The sequence below is a fragment of the Ambystoma mexicanum genome, chromosome 1p (genome assembly GCF_040938575.1).
Source record: "Ambystoma mexicanum isolate Mex_15411 chromosome 1p, UKY_AmexF1_1, whole genome shotgun sequence".
NCBI classification, from domain to species: Eukaryota; Metazoa; Chordata; class Amphibia; order Caudata; family Ambystomatidae; genus Ambystoma; species Ambystoma mexicanum.
In genome coordinates, this window is record NC_090921.1 from 1,078,365,703 (window position 1) to 1,078,383,432 (window position 17,730).

The window sequence follows — 17,730 nt, forward strand, 5'->3', positions numbered from 1 at the left end:
TACTCCTAAATATGCCAAGAGAAGCGATCCGGCTAACGGACACCCCTGCTTCACGCCTCGTGCCGTAGGAATCATTGATAAAGCTCCTTGTTGGTCCAATCGCACATGCACTATGGTGTAAGTGCCTTAATGGGAGCCAGAAGAGCTGGTGGACAGTCCCAAGCTTCAAGTTTATTCCAGAGGGGAGGGGATTCTTTCTATTTTGTCGAATGCCTGGGTTAAATCTATGAAGGCGATAAAGATTCGAGGTCCTTTCTCTGGCACCTTGTTCTTTAGAACATTCAACAAGAAGATATTTGCTGCCTTTCCCATGTTTTTTTAAGCCAGTTTGAAAGTGATCAACACATGGAGCTTGGTTGGCCCAGGCTTTGAATTTATCTAGCAACAGCATGCCAGAGACTTTTTCTATTGAGTCCACATTGTATCAAATGACTGTACTGTATCATGTATTGTACTTCATTGTAACTACATGTACTAAATTGTGACAGGCACTGTAAATAAGCCTTGAGAATTCTTGTACTGATGCGCCCAGCTGCCCAAGGGCTTGGTGCGAATTATCAAATCAATAAACAAATAAAAAAACTAAAGCAATTTGCCTGTAATTCATCGGATCACTATCTCCTTTCTTAAAAATCAGTACAACCAATGCGGATTTCCATGAAGGTGGAATGGATTTTAGTTCTGCATCTTTCAACTATTTTGCTAAGAAGTCTTGACCTTTCCTTTTTGACAGGATTTCAGGCCAGCGTTTGTTACCCCGTCTGGTCCTGAGGCTTGAGTTTTTTAAGGATTTGATTCGGTCTTTGATCTCTACTTTGTCATCTAGCTTTACCCAATGTGTGATCACTTTGTTTGCAATTGGGGTGATGCAGGTAGATGGACACAAACAAGTTTTTAAAGAATACTGTCCAAGCTTGCTCATTTATGCAGGATAACATTGAGTTTTTCTGCTACATGTGATGTCTTTAGGAGAGTCCAAAATTCTCGCGCCTTGTGGCCACTGATTGCTGTTAAGATGTTTTCAGCATCTTTTTGATAAAAGTAAGCCGATGATTTTTGAGCCAATTTTTGTAGCTTTTTGCTGCTGCAACAGCTTTGATAAGTGATGCTGTACCTGTTTTTTTGCTCTCCTTTTTAATTCTCCTTAGCTCTCGTCTTTTGGTCACTAACTTTTTGTCATAAGAGTGGATGGTCTTACCATCTTGGGATCTAAAATTGTGAGCACAGGACTTCTTTGTTTCCAGGTTAGTGTTCATCTTTGTTAAACCTTTCTTGTCCATATATATATATATATATATGTTCAAAATGCTGCCATTCTCATGCCAGAAAGTTTGAGCTGCACTCTCCACAGTGTTGGTAAGGCACCAATCAAATCCAAATTGGAAAAAATGTTTACGTCCAAGTCCACACTTCGTTTTCCAAAATAACCTTCCTTTATTTTTTAACAGGGAAAATTGTAATCTTCACCAAACACATGGTAATCCTTTAAAATTCAAACGACCAAAATACATGGGTCCTCCCAAGTGCAACAAATAATTTGCTGAGGCGTTCACGCGTTCCGCGGCCAACTCGCCGTTTGTTCACAACAGTTTGCCTCATTGTCAGCCAAACATTTAAAAGAGGAAACATGAAAGAGAGACTACCCACACAGTTTGGATATAAACACACAAAAAATATAATTTTTCTGAGGCTTGTGGAATCTGCTTAGATCACATGCTGTGCATAGGCCGACATCTAGTGGAAGCTGCAGAGTATTAGTTTGTTTTTCGAAACTTGAAAATGGGCGTCGACACAGGGCGTGCCAGTAATACTATCCCGTGTGACGTCCACTGTACCCAAGATCCCTCACGCGTCTAGGATCCTCAGATTGTTTTTTTTCCGTCATACTGGTCGGAAGCATTTTGCGGAGTCACCTGGCCTTAGCCATACTTTTGCTAAAAATTTAAAATAATAATCTATTGACATCCTTCCCCACCCCAACGTCGAACTTTGACACTCGACGCCGGCTGGAGGAGAAATCGACCGCCGGCTGCTACACGACGGATTTGGGCCTCGGAAGGCCTCTGGCCTCGGCCCGGGCCTTGGAAGGCCTCTGGCCTTGGCCCTGCAAGTAGGGAGAGTGGGGGGGTTGTACATACTCTACACTCTTGGTATATAGGTACACCTTATACATTTCCTACACTTAACAGCCCGCTGCCGCAAGGTGCGATTGGAGGATACCCCTTTTCAATTCTGCCCCAAGTGCAATCGCAAATACCCTTGGGTCGACAGGCACGCCACGTGCAATCTGCTTGCTGAGGGACCACCCCGAAGTGAACTGCAGAGCGTGTAGTAGGTTTAAACCTAAGACACCTAAGGACCGTTCGAAGAAGCGTTGGGCCCACCACGCCAGGCCGGCGGCCAAGGCAGCGGAGGGCACCTTCAGCGACGCCGTACTTTCGGACGGTGAGGGCATTACGGCGTCGAAAGACAGCCGAGCGCAGGTCCCCGACCTCGGAAGGTCGTCCGGCAGGGCGGCCATGGGGAAGACCCCCAGCGACACAAGCGCTTCACACACTAAACACACTAAATCCAACCGAGACTCGACGACGTCGAGTTCTCGGAAGGAGGCACAAACAGAACGGTCCGTTTCGGTGTCCTCTGGGCGCTCTCGATCAAGATCGCCGCATGACTCCAGGCAATCATCCACTCTTGCCAAGAGTGCCTCGCTCCCTAGGCTAACAGAAGTTCGATCGTCGAAGACGACTTCCACCCCCAGGCCGCGCTCCAGGAGTTGGAGCCTGCAGTTAAAGTCAGCGAGGCCCCACGCTCGAAGGACAGGGACCCCACCCCCGATCCCTCGACGCCAGGCGTCAAAAACCTCTGGAGCCACTAAAGGACAGGGAAACCATTTTTCCACTCATGGGGAAGGGGGAAAACAGCAGAAGAAACAGCCTTTGCACTCTTCCACACCTGTGAAACACACCACTCCCCCTAAATAGACAGACAAAACCAGGTCTGCTGATATGTCTAAAACCAGCAAATCTACTCAAGATAAATCCTATAGACTTGCTGAGTCATTCCCAGTTCGAAAACATGGTCGAGTGAAGACATAGATAGGGTCATGTCAAGAATGTCTTCTTTGGCGGATTTTTATGATAAAAATCCAGAACATTTCCTCTCGTATGACCCACAAGGGGCAACACCCTGAGGCTTTAATGATCCTATCCCCCTTGAGTAAAAAGCCCCGGTTTGAAACACCGATGAGGTCAGACCCCTTCGAGGTACAACCATACTCAAGACCATACTCACTGTATCAAGGAGAGGCTTCCTTTGGTGAGGACCAAGAATTTGGCATGGTAGAAGAGCAAACCGGGACGGGCTACTATGGGGATGAGGACCTGGAAGAGGAAGACCCGGAAACATAGAGTAGATTCCCCGGTAGAGAACGAAGCCCCGGTTACCGATTCCCCGGTCGATAACCAACCCCTCCTAAACGAGGTTCTCACACGCGCAGCAGAAAATTTCCACATTGACACCCACGATGTCCAGGAGGAGAGGGACTTCGCATAAGAGTTAGTGGGAGAAAGGAGGCCTGCTGCCCAGACCATCCCTATCCTTAAGTCAATTCAGCGGAGAATAGATCCGTCCCTGGTAAAACCGAACATGGCAGGAAAGTAGCCTCAACTTCCGCCTATCAAGCAAGGATTGCAAACTCCACCACCCTGTTGGCCAGCTACAACTGCCATCAGTGGGAAGAAGTTGCGGCACTCATAGCCTCTGCTCCTGAACCTTTAAAGGGCCAGTTAGCTCGGATTTCCGCAGAGGGTAGAGCCGTTTCTGGTTGCATTTTGAAAGCAACCTTCGACGCCGCGGACAACGCAGGCAGATTGATAGCGGAAGGCACTGTTATCAAAAGACATGCGTGGTTACGGCAGTCTGGTTTTAAGGCAGAAACCCAGGCATCATTGTTGGACAAACCGGTGGAAACCGATCTGTTTGGTAAGGCGGTCGAAGATGCACTGAAGAATGCCAAGGACGAATACGAAACACTCAAGTCCCTTGTCCAGTTAACCAATAAACCCCCTAACCAGAGAGGGAATAGTAATTTTTGTCGCCCACGCGGCCAAAATTCCCAGAGAGGATCTAACTATTCCCAGGGGCAGGGTACACAGTGGAACAACAACCAACAGTCTACCCAGGGTTACGGCAGGGGTAATAGGAGAGGTTGTGGTAAAGGCAGAGACAGCTCCAGCAAGGGAGGCGGCACGCCTCCACCAAAGCAGTGACGCTCTGTTCAGGGTCCCTTCTCACGCAACCCCAGTAGGGGGATGCATTTCCAACTTCACCCAGGCTTGGGAAGGAATCACATCAGACAGATGGGTGCTGTCAACAGTATCCACAGGATATTGTATAGAACTACTGCAGCGTCCCCGGAACCATCCTCCACGACAAAGAGTACACTCTTTAGAACATCAGAAGATTCTCCTCGAGGAGATCGCCATTCTGCTAGAAAAGGACGTGATCGAACTCGTCCCGGGACACCAGGTAAACAAGGGTATTTATTCAACTTACTTCCTTGTACCAAAGAAAGATTTGACAATGCGCCCAGTATTGGACTTAAGGCCTGCCAACAAGTATGTCAAGCCCCAAAAGTTTCGTATGACCACGCTACAAGAGGTAATCCCCCTCCTAAAAAGGGATTACATGGCAACCTTGGATATGAAAGATGCTTATTTTCATATTTCCATGTTCCCAGCGCACAGAAAGTACTTGCACTTCAAGGTGGACAGTCGACACTACCAATTCAAGGTACTGCCCTTCGGGATAGCTTCGGCACCAAGGGTATTCACCAAGGTACTGGCGGTGGCGTCTGCACACCTACGCAGGGAGGCAATCCCGGTGTACCCTTATCTGGATGACTGGCTCATAACGGGGGAAACCCCAGGAATTTGCAGGACAAACATTCAAAGGACTATCGACCTCCTCCACGAGTTGGGCTTCTCAATCAACAAGAAAAAGTCAAGCCTGGTCCCAAGCACCTCCAAACAGTTCCTAGGAGCTATCCTAGATACTCAAGAGGGGTTGACCTTTCCTTCAGAATAAAGAATTCGGAATATACTACTGCAAATTCTGCATTATAAGTCCGGTCAACAAATAACGGTACGCAAAGCAATGCGTTTACTTGGCATGATGGTGTCCTGTGTTTACCTGGTCCCCCACGCGCGCCTGCGCATGCATCCCATGCAGGAATGGTTGGCGAAACAGTGGTCTCAGGCTAGTGGTCGTTTCGCCAACACTGGTACAAAGCCTTCACTGGTGGACAAGAGAGAATCTCGCACAGGGGAAACCCTTTTACGATCCCGAAGTACAAGCAGTAGTCACTACAGATGCATGTCTGACGGGGTGGGGAGCTCACCATCTCCACCACACAGCTCAGGGTCTCTGGTCTCACTCAGTGGCCAAGAACCAAATCAACCTGCTAGAGCTTCTGGCAGTATTCAGAGCGCTTCAGGCATTCGAGCACCACCTTCTAAACCTGTCAGTGCAAATCCGGACGGACAGCACAACAGCCATGAACAAGCAAGGAGGGACACGCTCGCCAAATCTGTCCAAGCTTGCCCAGAAAATCTGGATATGGGCACTCAGACGGAACATCTTCCTGTCATCGCATGTTCCAGGGGAGCTCAATTCCCTAGGGGATGCTCTGAGCAGAGATTCCCTCCCAGAGGAACACGAATGGGTTCTACACAGAGAGGTCGTAGAAGACATCTTCTCTCAGTGGGGTTTCCCCACTATAGACTTATTCGCCACAAGCGAAAACAGACAATGCCCAGGATTTGCATCCAGGTTCCCCCAACCAGACTCCCAGTGGATCGCCCTGTGGATGAACTGGTTAGGGATGTTTGCGTACGCTTTTCCACCAACTCCTCATCAGGAAAGTGGTGAACAAGATGAACAGAGTCGATGACGCTCGTCCTAGTTGTTCTCATGTGGGCAAGACAACCGTGGTTCCCAAACCTATGCAGGATGGCGGTGTGCGAGCCCATCAAACTTCCAGCCTGGTACCACCTACTGTCCCAGCACCAAGGTCAAACAGTGCACCAGCAAACCAACTCAATGAACCTGGCAGCATGGCTCCTGAGGTCAGAGTTTGGACATCTCCATTTGCCACAGAGGTGTATGGACATCCTAAAGGAATCTAGGAAACCAAACACAAGGAACTGTTACTTTGACAAGTGGAAGAGGTTCGTTATCTGGTGCCAGAGTAGACAAATCAACCCGGTTGATTGCACTCCTTCCACTATTGTTGCATACATGCTCCACCTGCTAGATGCAGGATTGGTTTTTAACTCACTGAAAGTACACCTGGCAGCCCTGTCGGCTTACACCACTTCCCATAGCAACGTTTCGTGGTGGAAAGTACAAGGAGTGAAGAGACTTCACCCTCCTATTTCAAACCCACCACCAGGGTGGGACCTTAATGTGGTGCTAGCCAAGCTCATGGGCCCCCCTTTCGAACCCATGCATAAAAGCAGTCTCAAACACCTGACTTATAAAACGGCCTTCTTAGTAGCTATTACTTCTATAAGAAGGGTCAGTGAAATTCAGGCTCTGTCAGTGCAGGATCCATTCTTTACTGTCCATAAAGACAAACTGGTTTTACGCACACACCCTAGGTTCTCACCTAAATTTATATCTAAATTCCATGTAAACCAGTCCATCGAGCTTCCGGCTTTCTTCCAGGATCTGCAAAGCTCGGCTGAGGTGAAACTACACACCCTAGATGTGCGTAGGGCGGTCCTCTACTATGTAAATAAAACAGACTGCCAAGCAAAACAGATTAACTGTTTGTCTCCGTAGCTACAGGCAGAGAGATTGCGTCTCTAAAGGTGCCATCTCGAAGTGGATTATTAACTGTATCCAGCTGTGTTACTCACTCTCTGAAAGAACTCTGCCTTTCACGCCAAGAGCCCACTCTTACTAGAGGCATTGGGGCCACTCTGGCTTTCATTGCAAATGTGTACCCCTTGACACCATTTGCAAAGCAGCTACTTGGAGCTCTATTCACACTTTTACTCAGCATTACTGCATTGACACCCATTCCAAGGCAGATACACAAGTGGGACAAGCGGTTCTAAGACACTTATTTGCTCATGACCCTTCTCACATCCCACCTCCTTCAGGTACTGCTCGCTAATCTATGCACAGCATGTGATCTAAGCAGATTCCACAAGCCTCAGAAGGGATACATTACTCACCGTAATCGTATTTCTGATGCTTGGATCTGCTTAGATTCACATGCGACCCACCCTTCCTCCCCTCTGAGTGAAGGCGCATGATTGCTTGTTGTCTTACCTTTCTGTCTATCTGCTTGGATTATCTGTACTCGCGCTACTCCTCATGCTACCTCATGTCAGAAAAAATACAATCTGAGGATCCTAGACGCGTGAGGGATCTTGGGTACAGTGGACTTCACACTAGGGATAGTATTACTGGCACGCCCTGTGTCGACTCCCATTTTCGAGTTTCGAAAAACAAACCAATACTCCGCAGCTTCCACTAGATGTCGGCCTATGCACAGCATGTGAATCTAAGCAGATACAAGCATCAGAAATACGATTACGGTGAGTAATGTATCATTCATATATATATATATTCCAGCCTTTTACTGGCGACCATATATATGGGGGATATTATTACTAGATAGCCTCTAAATATGTAGAATACTGATAATAGCAGAGAAAATGGCAGCGTATTGGCCTGCAACATTGTATAGCAGATTGCCTCATAGACTCTCAGATTGGTTGGCATTCTCACTCAACCTTGAACTTTCGGCTCCTAGCAGCACGTAAGTGAAACAAAATCCAGGTACTTGAGTCATGTCTGATTACTTTCCACTCTGCCAATTAATCCATCTAATCAGTCCTGCCACAAGCCAAAGTTTCCTGTCTGTAGTTGACCTTGTAGCCTGCTCTCTGTTCTGGGACATTTAAGGGAGTGCAAGCACAGAACTATCTACATCTGAAGTTTAATGAATAGCCCTTGTCTTTCGACCTCAATCACGTGTGAGGAGACAGCGCGTTTGTCAATTTCTACCTCGTATTTACTATTTGATTTAATTATATTGAGTGTTCTTGCTCCTCTCGGCCGCTAAACACTTGCTCCCTCCATCTTGCATAGACTTTATTCCCTTTTAATTGTCCAATACTTCGCTCTTGCAGAGGTTTTCTTAAATATGTTTTAAGTACATGGCTTATCCATCTGCCTGCCCTTGTGCCCTGCAATTATTCCCTAAAATAGCATCCTTGATCCCAGGCCAACAGACTCCTTTATGTTGCACACAATCTCCTGACTCTGGAACCCTGGTCTTTTTCTGAGAGTCTTAACACAAGCCGATGTCCATCTTCCTAGACTTTTGGGATCAGAGGATCCGCCTTCTCAACCTTGGCCCCAACTCTGTGGAACGCTCTTCGCCCCCCATATTCAACACACCTAAGACTATGACATTCTGCAAAGCTCTAAAACGTGGCACTTTCCATAATCGCATCCACGACCTGCTGAAGGTATTGAACCCTAACAACCTGTTGGGGATTTCATTGAGCATTAGTCATCAATGTCATCACTGAATACGCTCATTAATTCGCTATTAAGCAACCACATCCCTGAAATGCAGAATATTGATCTCCTTGGATCATAACACCACGCAAACGCTCTCCTTAATGGTACTCGCATATCCTTGCCAGCGGCTTTTCACCAAACAAGGCCCACAACAAAGGCCTCTGTCTGCTCCATGTCCGCTTCAGGTACGCTTCCCGCCACCTGTGATGTCGCTAGGTCTCCCAGGCTCCTCTGGTCAACCTGTGATGTCGCTGTATGACTCCCAGCCCCTCCTTTACCCTGTGGTGTTGCTGTGTGCCCCAGGCCCCTCCTGGGGCCTGGGGCCAAAATACCTTTAACTCTCTCTTCCTAAATATCTTCCTTCTCGAGCTCTTCGCTCATCGGCCTCCAACTCCCTCAGGGTCAGCCACTTGTCCAAACGAGTTGGGGACAGATCTCTCTCCGCTGCAGGGGCCTCCCTCTGGAACAGCCTTCCTGCCTCCTTGAAACTTGAGGAGAACCATCTCCGGTTCCGGAAGCACCTCAAAACCTTCCTCTTTGCCTCCGCTTTCTCTCCCCCCTCTCCCCTGCTAAAATAAAATTACTGAATCTGCAACTGGCCACTTACTGTTCTCGGCCCTTGGCCCAGCCACTCTCCTCTGCACTGCCTCCTGGGCAACCCCTGCACTGCGGGACGGTCTGTATCCCTACAGCCCCCCTTCCCACTTACCTCGCACTTGCCACCAGCTGGCCCTTGTTGTTTATCCTGTATGCTAATAACCCTGTACTGCACTTTTCCCCTCTCCCTCTCCCCCTTGCACTTTTCCCCTCCCCTCTACCCTTGCACTTGCGTGATCGGAATGACACCTGGCCGAGTAGGATCCTTGTCTGTCTCCCCTTGTCCCCCCCTGCCTCGTCGCGCCTTGAAACACTTGTGTATATGCGCGTTACAAATGCCATATCATACCATATCCCCTGTGTTGTTGCTGTGTGCCCCCAGCCCCTCCTATCCCCTGTGTTGTAGCTGTGGCCCCCCAGCCCCCTCTGGTTCCCCGTGGTGTAGCTGTGTGGCCCCCCAGCCCCCTCTGGTTCCCCGTGGTGTAGCTGTGTGGCCCCCCAGCTCCCCTCTGGTTCCCCGTGGTGTAGCTGTGTGGCCCCCCAGCCCCCTCTGGTTCCCCGTGGTGTAGCTGTGTGGCCCCCAGCCCCCTCTGTTTCCCTGTCACTCTGTGGACCCCCCGGTTCCACGTGATGTGTCTGCGTGACCCCTGGATCCCACACTGTTTGGCCCTGAATCATGCTGTGCCCACTGTCGCCGTGAATCCTCCTCTACATTTTCTGTTCCCATTGTATTTTACTGACCTCTGCAACTGTACTTTCTCTCCCCTCTGCTCTTTCCACTGTTCTCCTCTCCCTCCCTTTTTCTCTGCACTTGCTCTTTCGGAATTGTCCCTGGACCTAGTAGGGTGGCTAAAATGGTTTGTCCCCCCCTACTCTTCCGTCCCCCCCTTACTTGTTGTCCCTCCCCAGCACCCACCCCAATCCCGGCTCTGCATGGGGTGTCGTAGGGCCTAGTGTGATGGGCGATTTTGTTTTGTTCCTCTCCCTCCTTCCCTCACCTCGTGTGATTCTCTAGAGATGTCGGGCCTAGTGTGGTAATCGCCTGTCTGCTCCCGTTTCCCTCCTGCTGTGTCTGGCACTTGCACTGTCTGGGGTGTCGCTAGGCTGAGTGGGATGGTTATTTTTGCTTTCTTGCTGTTCATGGTCCGTAGGCATATTGTTTTCCCATGTTCCCTCCCCTGTCATGGGGCGCTGTGTAAATAAACTAGCATCACTATGCTTACCCTCTACTATACACCATCCTACAATGGAGTGAAGCTACGCCCCTCGATCAATTCAGCCTAGCTGCTCACATACGAACTTTATCCCATGAACACCTTATCATTCAAATTAAACGCAGCTGTAACCCACGACAAACCGGCCTAGCTGCACACAGAAGCGTCCCATAGGCCTAACGCAGCCAGAACCCAGTCTTCGTGTCCAGACTGCACACATTGAACCGATATCAATACCACCACACCTAATGCTAGGATGCTGCTGCCATCAGGCAATTACATCAGCTGCACACTTAAAGGGTGCTTGGGTGCACCAGTTGACACCCTACACTCTCAACTGACCTACGGTCCCCGAGGGCATTCAACCTACCAGTACTTTGAGATCATACCAATGATGTATAGAGTGCTATATAAATGCCAAATAACATAACATATGACGTTACTTATTTTGACATATTTCTCTTGCTTCAGTAAAATCATCTCTTTAGTTTTTTATAGTTTCCGTAAGTCTGTGTATCTGCTTCATGACATCATTCTGCCCACATCAGATTTCACTGAGCTCCATGATGTCCAATGGTGCGTGCCGATATCCTTCCACTCTTTCAGTGCAAGGGTACATTAGATCTGGTTGTTGGAGTGCATATCGTCTCTCGTACAGTCAATGCGGTGTAGGGACAACACATGGGGACCCACAAGTCTCCTCTGCTTTTCCAATATGATGGCCTTGAGGGGGCGGGAGCTAGGGAAAACATTTCCACCTGCTCCTACATTTGGGTGATTTCGGCAATCGCTCCTTTGCCACTGGATCCTTCTGCTGCTCCTCAAGCACTCCCTTTCAGCACTTCCAGCCCATTTCCCTCACAATTAACGTGTGGACCTTCTTTCCCATCACACTCTGCGTTCCATGGCCCTCCCTTGCACTTGTTACTGCGCATGCATGATCCGAATGACAATAGGCTTAGTAGGACAGTTGTTTTTCTTCATCCATTGTCTTATGCCTCGAAACATATTTTGCTGTATAGGTGCATTATAAGTACTCAATAAATAAGATACCAAATCAGTTACTGTAGAAATGACTCCCGTGATTTACAAAGTTGCAGTACCATTGGTCGTACCTCTGGGGGGAAAAGGCTTATTTTTGATCTTGAAGGATGCATTACTAGCTAACTGCCGGTGCCTTGTTAATGTACTGCGGAGATCCAATTAAAGCATGTCTCGTAATTGATCTAATGTAGTAAAGTTGACACGTTGTACTGACGCACTGGTGTTTGAACCTGTGTTGAAAATGGAATATGAATGTCTGAGGCAAGTGCTTTACTTGCGAGTTGCCTTTCAACGTAATACCAGCAAGGTTAACCGTAACTTTTAAGTACATTTATGAAGCCACTGGATTTTCTTTTGTGATTATTCTTGTGCTCTCTGGGTTTTCTTGAACTGCTGCTCCCCCCGTCATCCATGAAGAGCCCTTGTGATTTCGTTTGTATACGAATTGTTCGAATAAAACTGACGGCGGCCGAATTGACATTTTATTTTTCGTCCGAATTGTCCGAAAATATATGCGGGAGGACGCCCCCGCCGAATCCACCTACATTATTTAATACCCCAAACCCACCCCCCACAAATATATTCGATCAATTCGGACGCAAAACAAACGGTCTTTTCGTGCCGAGGTCAGTTTGGGTAATACCGTGATTTCTCCTGTTCATGTATCCTTAATCTGAAAGCCCAATTCAGGAGACTTGGGTTAAGTGAGGGGGACCGAAAGGGTGATGTACAAGCTCTGTGAATAGTTTGGGGAAATGAGTTGTCCTAACAGCCCTTGTCTCATATCCATAAGCAGATGCTGACCGAATGAGAATGGATGTCTTGTGTTTTGCTGACACATGAAATGAGCAAAGAGCTCAGTCTGCATATTGTATTTATTGGACATTTCTATGGCACCAATACACGTATTTTCAGGCGCTGCAAGACAAGGGGATGGGGGGGGACATGGGATATCAGAACAAAGAACGGTTATATTGCTCTTGTGACAATCCTACTGATTGGCTTTCATGCTTAAGTCACTATCACAGACATTTAAATTATAGAATTGTGTGGTCGTTGGGTTCATAAAATGCTCTGATTTCATGCAAGTCTTCAGGAAACCAACTGGTGGTGGTTAGTCTCCCTCCCCTTTCTCATAGGTTATTTATCTACATAATGAAGGTGATTTACTCACTGATTTATTTACATACTGAGCGATTTACAAACCCCATAAAACTTAATCTACATGAATGCGAATGTAAACCATCTCAGACGAGGCTGAGTGACCAAGTGTATGTTTGCAGGCTCTCGTGGTGGATTGTTTGGTTTAGGCAGTGCCCCTTTTAGGCCATGCAGTATTCAAGGCCACGCCCCCTTGTTAGAATTACTACCATAATTTTCCAGGCCACATACATCTGCAGATCATATCCATGGCTGCAGGAAAAACATTGTTTAATTATCACTGCCATTTGATACTTAAATACAAATTGCACGAGAAAACATTGAAGCACACATTTGCACTTGTATTGTGATAAACTAAAGGGGAAGTCAAATGACAGCATTTTAAAGTATATTGTACACTCAATGGTAGTTTTGGGGTGCCAGTGAGCATAAATATGGCTATAAATTCATACTTCTCTTGGGTTCATAGAAGTAGCCCAAGCACGCAATAGTTCTGTCCGGATTTGTAATGTTCTGTGCGTCCTTTAACCAATAGTCCGACCTCCGAGAATCCGCAGGTCTTAGAATAAAAGGCCCAAGTACTGCAGTCAGTGAAATGTTGAATGTGATTAAAATGTGTATGTTGAACTACGAAAATGAATAGGCTAGTTTATATGAAATTACCAATAGTATCTTACTTTCCAAAAGTAATGGTGGTCAAGTAAAAATGCATTATCTGCACATTCGTCCAAGTGGAACTCGTGGTTTCCGGTGGCCATGTTTATGTTGGAAAGTGTTCATTTAATTGAACCTCACTTTGTAGTAAATGTGCTATGGGAAATGTGCTTTCTCATTAACGTTTGCTTTCTGCTTTATACTACCTATTTGTTTTTTATAGGGCATATCTTGGGTCCAAAGATCTATTTCCCTATGACGAATGCAAGGAGAAGTTTGGAAAGTCAAACAAGAGGAAGGGATTCAGTGAAGGACTCTGGGAAATCGAAAACAATCCAGCTGTTAAAGCTGGACAAGAGGTAAAGGAAAGATATATATTTATTGTAAAGGTTGGTAAACAAAGTATGCATGTTTGATCCATGTCCTTGCCATTTGGAAGTCGAGTGCAGCCAAAGTTTAGTTTGTAATCATTTTAAGTAGTTGACTGATGATCACAAAGCCCATTGATGTCCCTCTCCCAAGATGGAGAGCAACCCAAAGAACCTGAATGCTGATGGACTGGAACAGACTAGCCTGATGCTGGGGTGCAGTGAAACTAAATTACTGGACGATGGTGCTGCCTCAGCCAAGTGATGAACGCTGTGCTCCAGTGGTTTGAAGAAGGAAACCCCAGTATTTGGTGTTTCAGGAAGTGATGCTGGTGTTTAGAATCTGTAGGTGGCAGACCGATCCACTGCCAATCCGGGGTTGTCTCTGCTCTAGCTGTAAGCTGAGTTGTGCAGGTGCAGTTGGAAGCCATGAGCGAGCAAGGAGTTCTGGAGGGGTGTAACCTTGATGATCGCACTGGGTCTGAATACATGCAGATTCAGATTTGCCTGATCACAATCTGGATTTCACAGAAGTTGGCAGTACTTGCTGAATGTCAGGCAGGGCAGCTACTACAGCAGTGCCTCAGTCTTTCTTGCTGGAGGGGAGTCTTCAGTTACTTCGGGACGAGTTCAAGCAGTTGAGAGACCACTATCCTAGGAGCTCTATGAACTTTCAGCTTCCAATTTTATTTAATGCACATTTTGAACTTGGGGTAGCTACCCGATCAATGGTGGTGGCCACATGCAAAACCTGCTGGGCAAACTTGCAGGATGTGGAAATACTATTAACACAACCGGTCATAGCTGCTCCACAGCCCATAGTGTCAGGAAGGCTAAGACCAAACATGGCCATTTGATTGTTACTTGCACACAAAGTAAAACAAAGGTATAGCTGCAGTCTCGCTAGACTTCCATAACCAAGGTGCTGTTTTATAGATACCCACAGAGCTGCTTCCTGGAAAGGTAAAATGTTTGCAACACTGTGCAGCAGTACAAAAACATTCACATGTCTTTGTGCTGTGCAGGGCCTACTGCTTGTGCTAAAGGTTATAGGGCACGTTGTTGTGCTGCCCCATCTCATCCTTATTGAGGCCTTGGATTAGATGTTGGTGCAGAAAAGTGTATAAACCAGTCTGGGCAAGATTTTTACTAAAGTTATGTGTACAGGCAGTCTCAATGAATGTGTAACATGACAAGTTCTCGTTATTGCACTGAAATATGTGGCCTGGAACCTGCTTCTCTTGCGGTCCCTTTCCTATAATGCCAGCCAAAAAAGGGCCTCATTGTTTCAGCTTTTGTTTCTTTTCACCTTTTTTTTTTCCCCTGCTGGAGTCAGGCTTTCAAGGTACATTCTTGATGCAGATTGGACCCGTACGTCCCGTCCCTTTCCTCCCTCCTCCATGGTTGTTCCTTTTATTAGAGACAGGAACAGAACTTTTTAACCAGAAAAATACCACTTTCCCTTTAAATGTATGCATACGTGGCGCAGCCTCTGGAGCATGCGTTCCCTTAACCCCGCCCACCAGAGCCACAACTCGGTCCTCCTTTCCGCATCGATGTGAGTAGACCTGTTTCATCAGCGCTCGTGGTTAAACCTTTTTGGGCCTGTAATTCCATGTGCTTTCCCATAGTCTTTGATTATTCAAATTCTTTTTCAGACACAAATACTTTCAGGGATACACAGTCCACCGGTGCCCCAGCCTGTCTCCGGCCATGCCGCCCGCAGCAGGCTTCAGTACGTGCCCGTCATGTGACTGTTCGTTCCCCACGTCCGACGTGCACACCCTCTGCCTCTGATGCCTGGGAGAAAACCACAGATGGGAAGCCTGCTCGGCGTGCAACGCACTCGCTCCCTGAAGAACTTGTTGGCACGTTGGAGGGAGCGGTACCCATGTAAGCCCCGGGAGCACCTTAAGGATTGTGCGGAGGGAGACCAAGAAGGCAAGCATACTGTTGAGCAAAGCACCCCGTAAGGGCGACTCCTTCCTGGGGAAGCCTGCAAACAGGAGAGGCCAGTTGGGCCCCATTAGCGACAAGAGTACTGAGGCTGCAGCAGCTACCGGTCCCGCCGTCAAGGAGCTTAGGGGCTCACACACCGGGAGTCATCCCGCAGGGCTTTGCCCCACTACCAGGCCTGTGACCGCAGATGGCACTAACGGCATGGCCGAGGGCCAACAGCCGAACAAGTGTATGCCTGAAGTGCAGGGCGTGACAGCCTACACCTACCAGCAAACGGGCCGTACCCAAGCCATCCAAGATCCACATGCAGAAGATGCAGACAAAATGGCGGCACACAGGGACCGGATTGCGCGCATGCCAAATTCCCGCCAATGTGACGAGCCCCAAAGGCAGAAAACCTACACTAGTGGCCAGAAGCACACCCATCTGGAGAACCTGCAAGGCAGGAACCCCTGCCCGGTCAGAATGGGTGCATGTGCCTCAGGTCACTTGGGGTACAACTAATCCAATCATCACGGGGCAAGCATGCTAAACGGAAACCTTGTTCTCGCATACTGCAGGCAGCAGGTCATGCCCCCACAACAGGCTCTGGTCCAGGAGTATTCCCAGACAGCCTGCAAGGCGAGTTTCTTTGAAAAATTCCTAATGCTCACGTGATCCCCGCAGATGGGCAACATCCAAGAAATGGTACCGCCTTTGCTTCCTCAGCAGCCGGCGCAACCCATGCCACTGCCCCCGACACCAGTGGCTCACGTAGCAGCAGCCCCGCTTCCACCTGCCAGACCCTCACAGCCGCCTACGCATGAGTCTTCGCCGGTTGACCCAATGGCCCCTGTGGACACGGGATCAGAAAAAGACAGACTAGGAGCAGGGTACACCTTCGTCGGCAAGCACATTCCCTGACCGAATCGCTGGCCTGGCGAAGTACCTCGCGTCCCTCAGTTAAAGGAACAGCCAGAGATTGAGGTCTTGGCTGAGGTTTTCACCATCAGGGCAGAGGGCAGATCCAGGATTCTACTGCAAAAAAATGTGAAGGACCTGGCTGAAATCTGTAGTTTTGCACTCCACACAGCCGACACAAGGCTGGATGCGAAGTTTAGGCAAGAGGAGGGGGACTCTCTGCTCTTTATTGATTCACCCTCAGCCGCTGTTACCAGTCATCGCGGCAGTGTCTCTGTACCTCAAACCGCTGATGTCGGCAGGTATATCTACTGCTGCGCTCCTAGGCCAGGAGAAGGTTCTGGAGTCCTACGGTAAAGTATATTCCAGCGTAGGTCTACATCCGACAGGCCAATTCTGAGGCCGTATTGGCTGCAGCAAACCGAAGGCTGTGGTGGGTGATTGCTGACTTCCTACCAGACCTCCCAACCCACAAGCAAGCATCCTTCAAGGCTAGCCTGGCAGAGGCCAAGATGGTGGCGCAAAACATCATGGAGACTACCGTTGCCCACATTGATGCGGCAAGTCGAGCAGTCTGTGTGGCCAGACATGAGATGGATCACGTGGCTGAGGGCACAATGTTAAATCAACCCTGACATCCAAGAGAATCTTCGATCTTCCTTTTGTGGGAGGCTATTTGTTCCACTCCACTCCCAGACAGCCAAATCACTGGCTATTCGTACCAAACTGGCAGCTAAAAACTTTGGCCATGTCTAGTCTTGGCTGGACAAGGGCTGGAACTTTTGGCGGATTCTGGGGCTTCCAAGAACTCTGGGCCAGGCAGCCTGAATGGTCCCCAGCACAGCCGGAAGCACCAGAAGTCTTCCCATAAAGATCTTTCGCCTTTTTGACTTTTATATTTGTCCGGAGGGGCATGGACTTGCTGAGTATTCTCAATATGGCTTCTCCAGCTGAGTGTGCTGTCCAGGGTCAAACCGAGGTACACTTGATGATCTCCCCGTTGAAGCTGATGTGCAAGTGCCCCTTGATCTTCTTTCTGATGAACAGCATGGCAGTTGTCTTGCTGGTGAGTTCTATCTGCCAATCGTTGTATCACATCGAGATGTTATCCCGTGAAGCTTGCAGGTTCTTCACCTCTTCCTTTTCCCTGAATGACTGGGCGATGACTGCAACATTGTCCGCATACAGCTTAGTGTACCTTTCTAGATCTCCATTTTTGCACTGAAGGCAGG

At 48.2% G+C, this 17,730-nt stretch overlaps 1 protein-coding gene across 1 annotated transcript in view; it reads left to right on the plus strand.

Annotated features, from left to right (window-relative positions):
- The window catches only part of HDGF (heparin binding growth factor), a 273,077-nt gene that overhangs the window by 145,387 nt on the left and 109,960 nt on the right, over positions 1–17,730 (plus strand). The window contains exon 3 of the mRNA XM_069604603.1: positions 13,495–13,630. Within this exon, the coding sequence (XP_069460704.1) occupies positions 13,495–13,630 (136 nt within the window). The remainder of the gene's footprint in view (positions 1–13,494; positions 13,631–17,730) is intronic.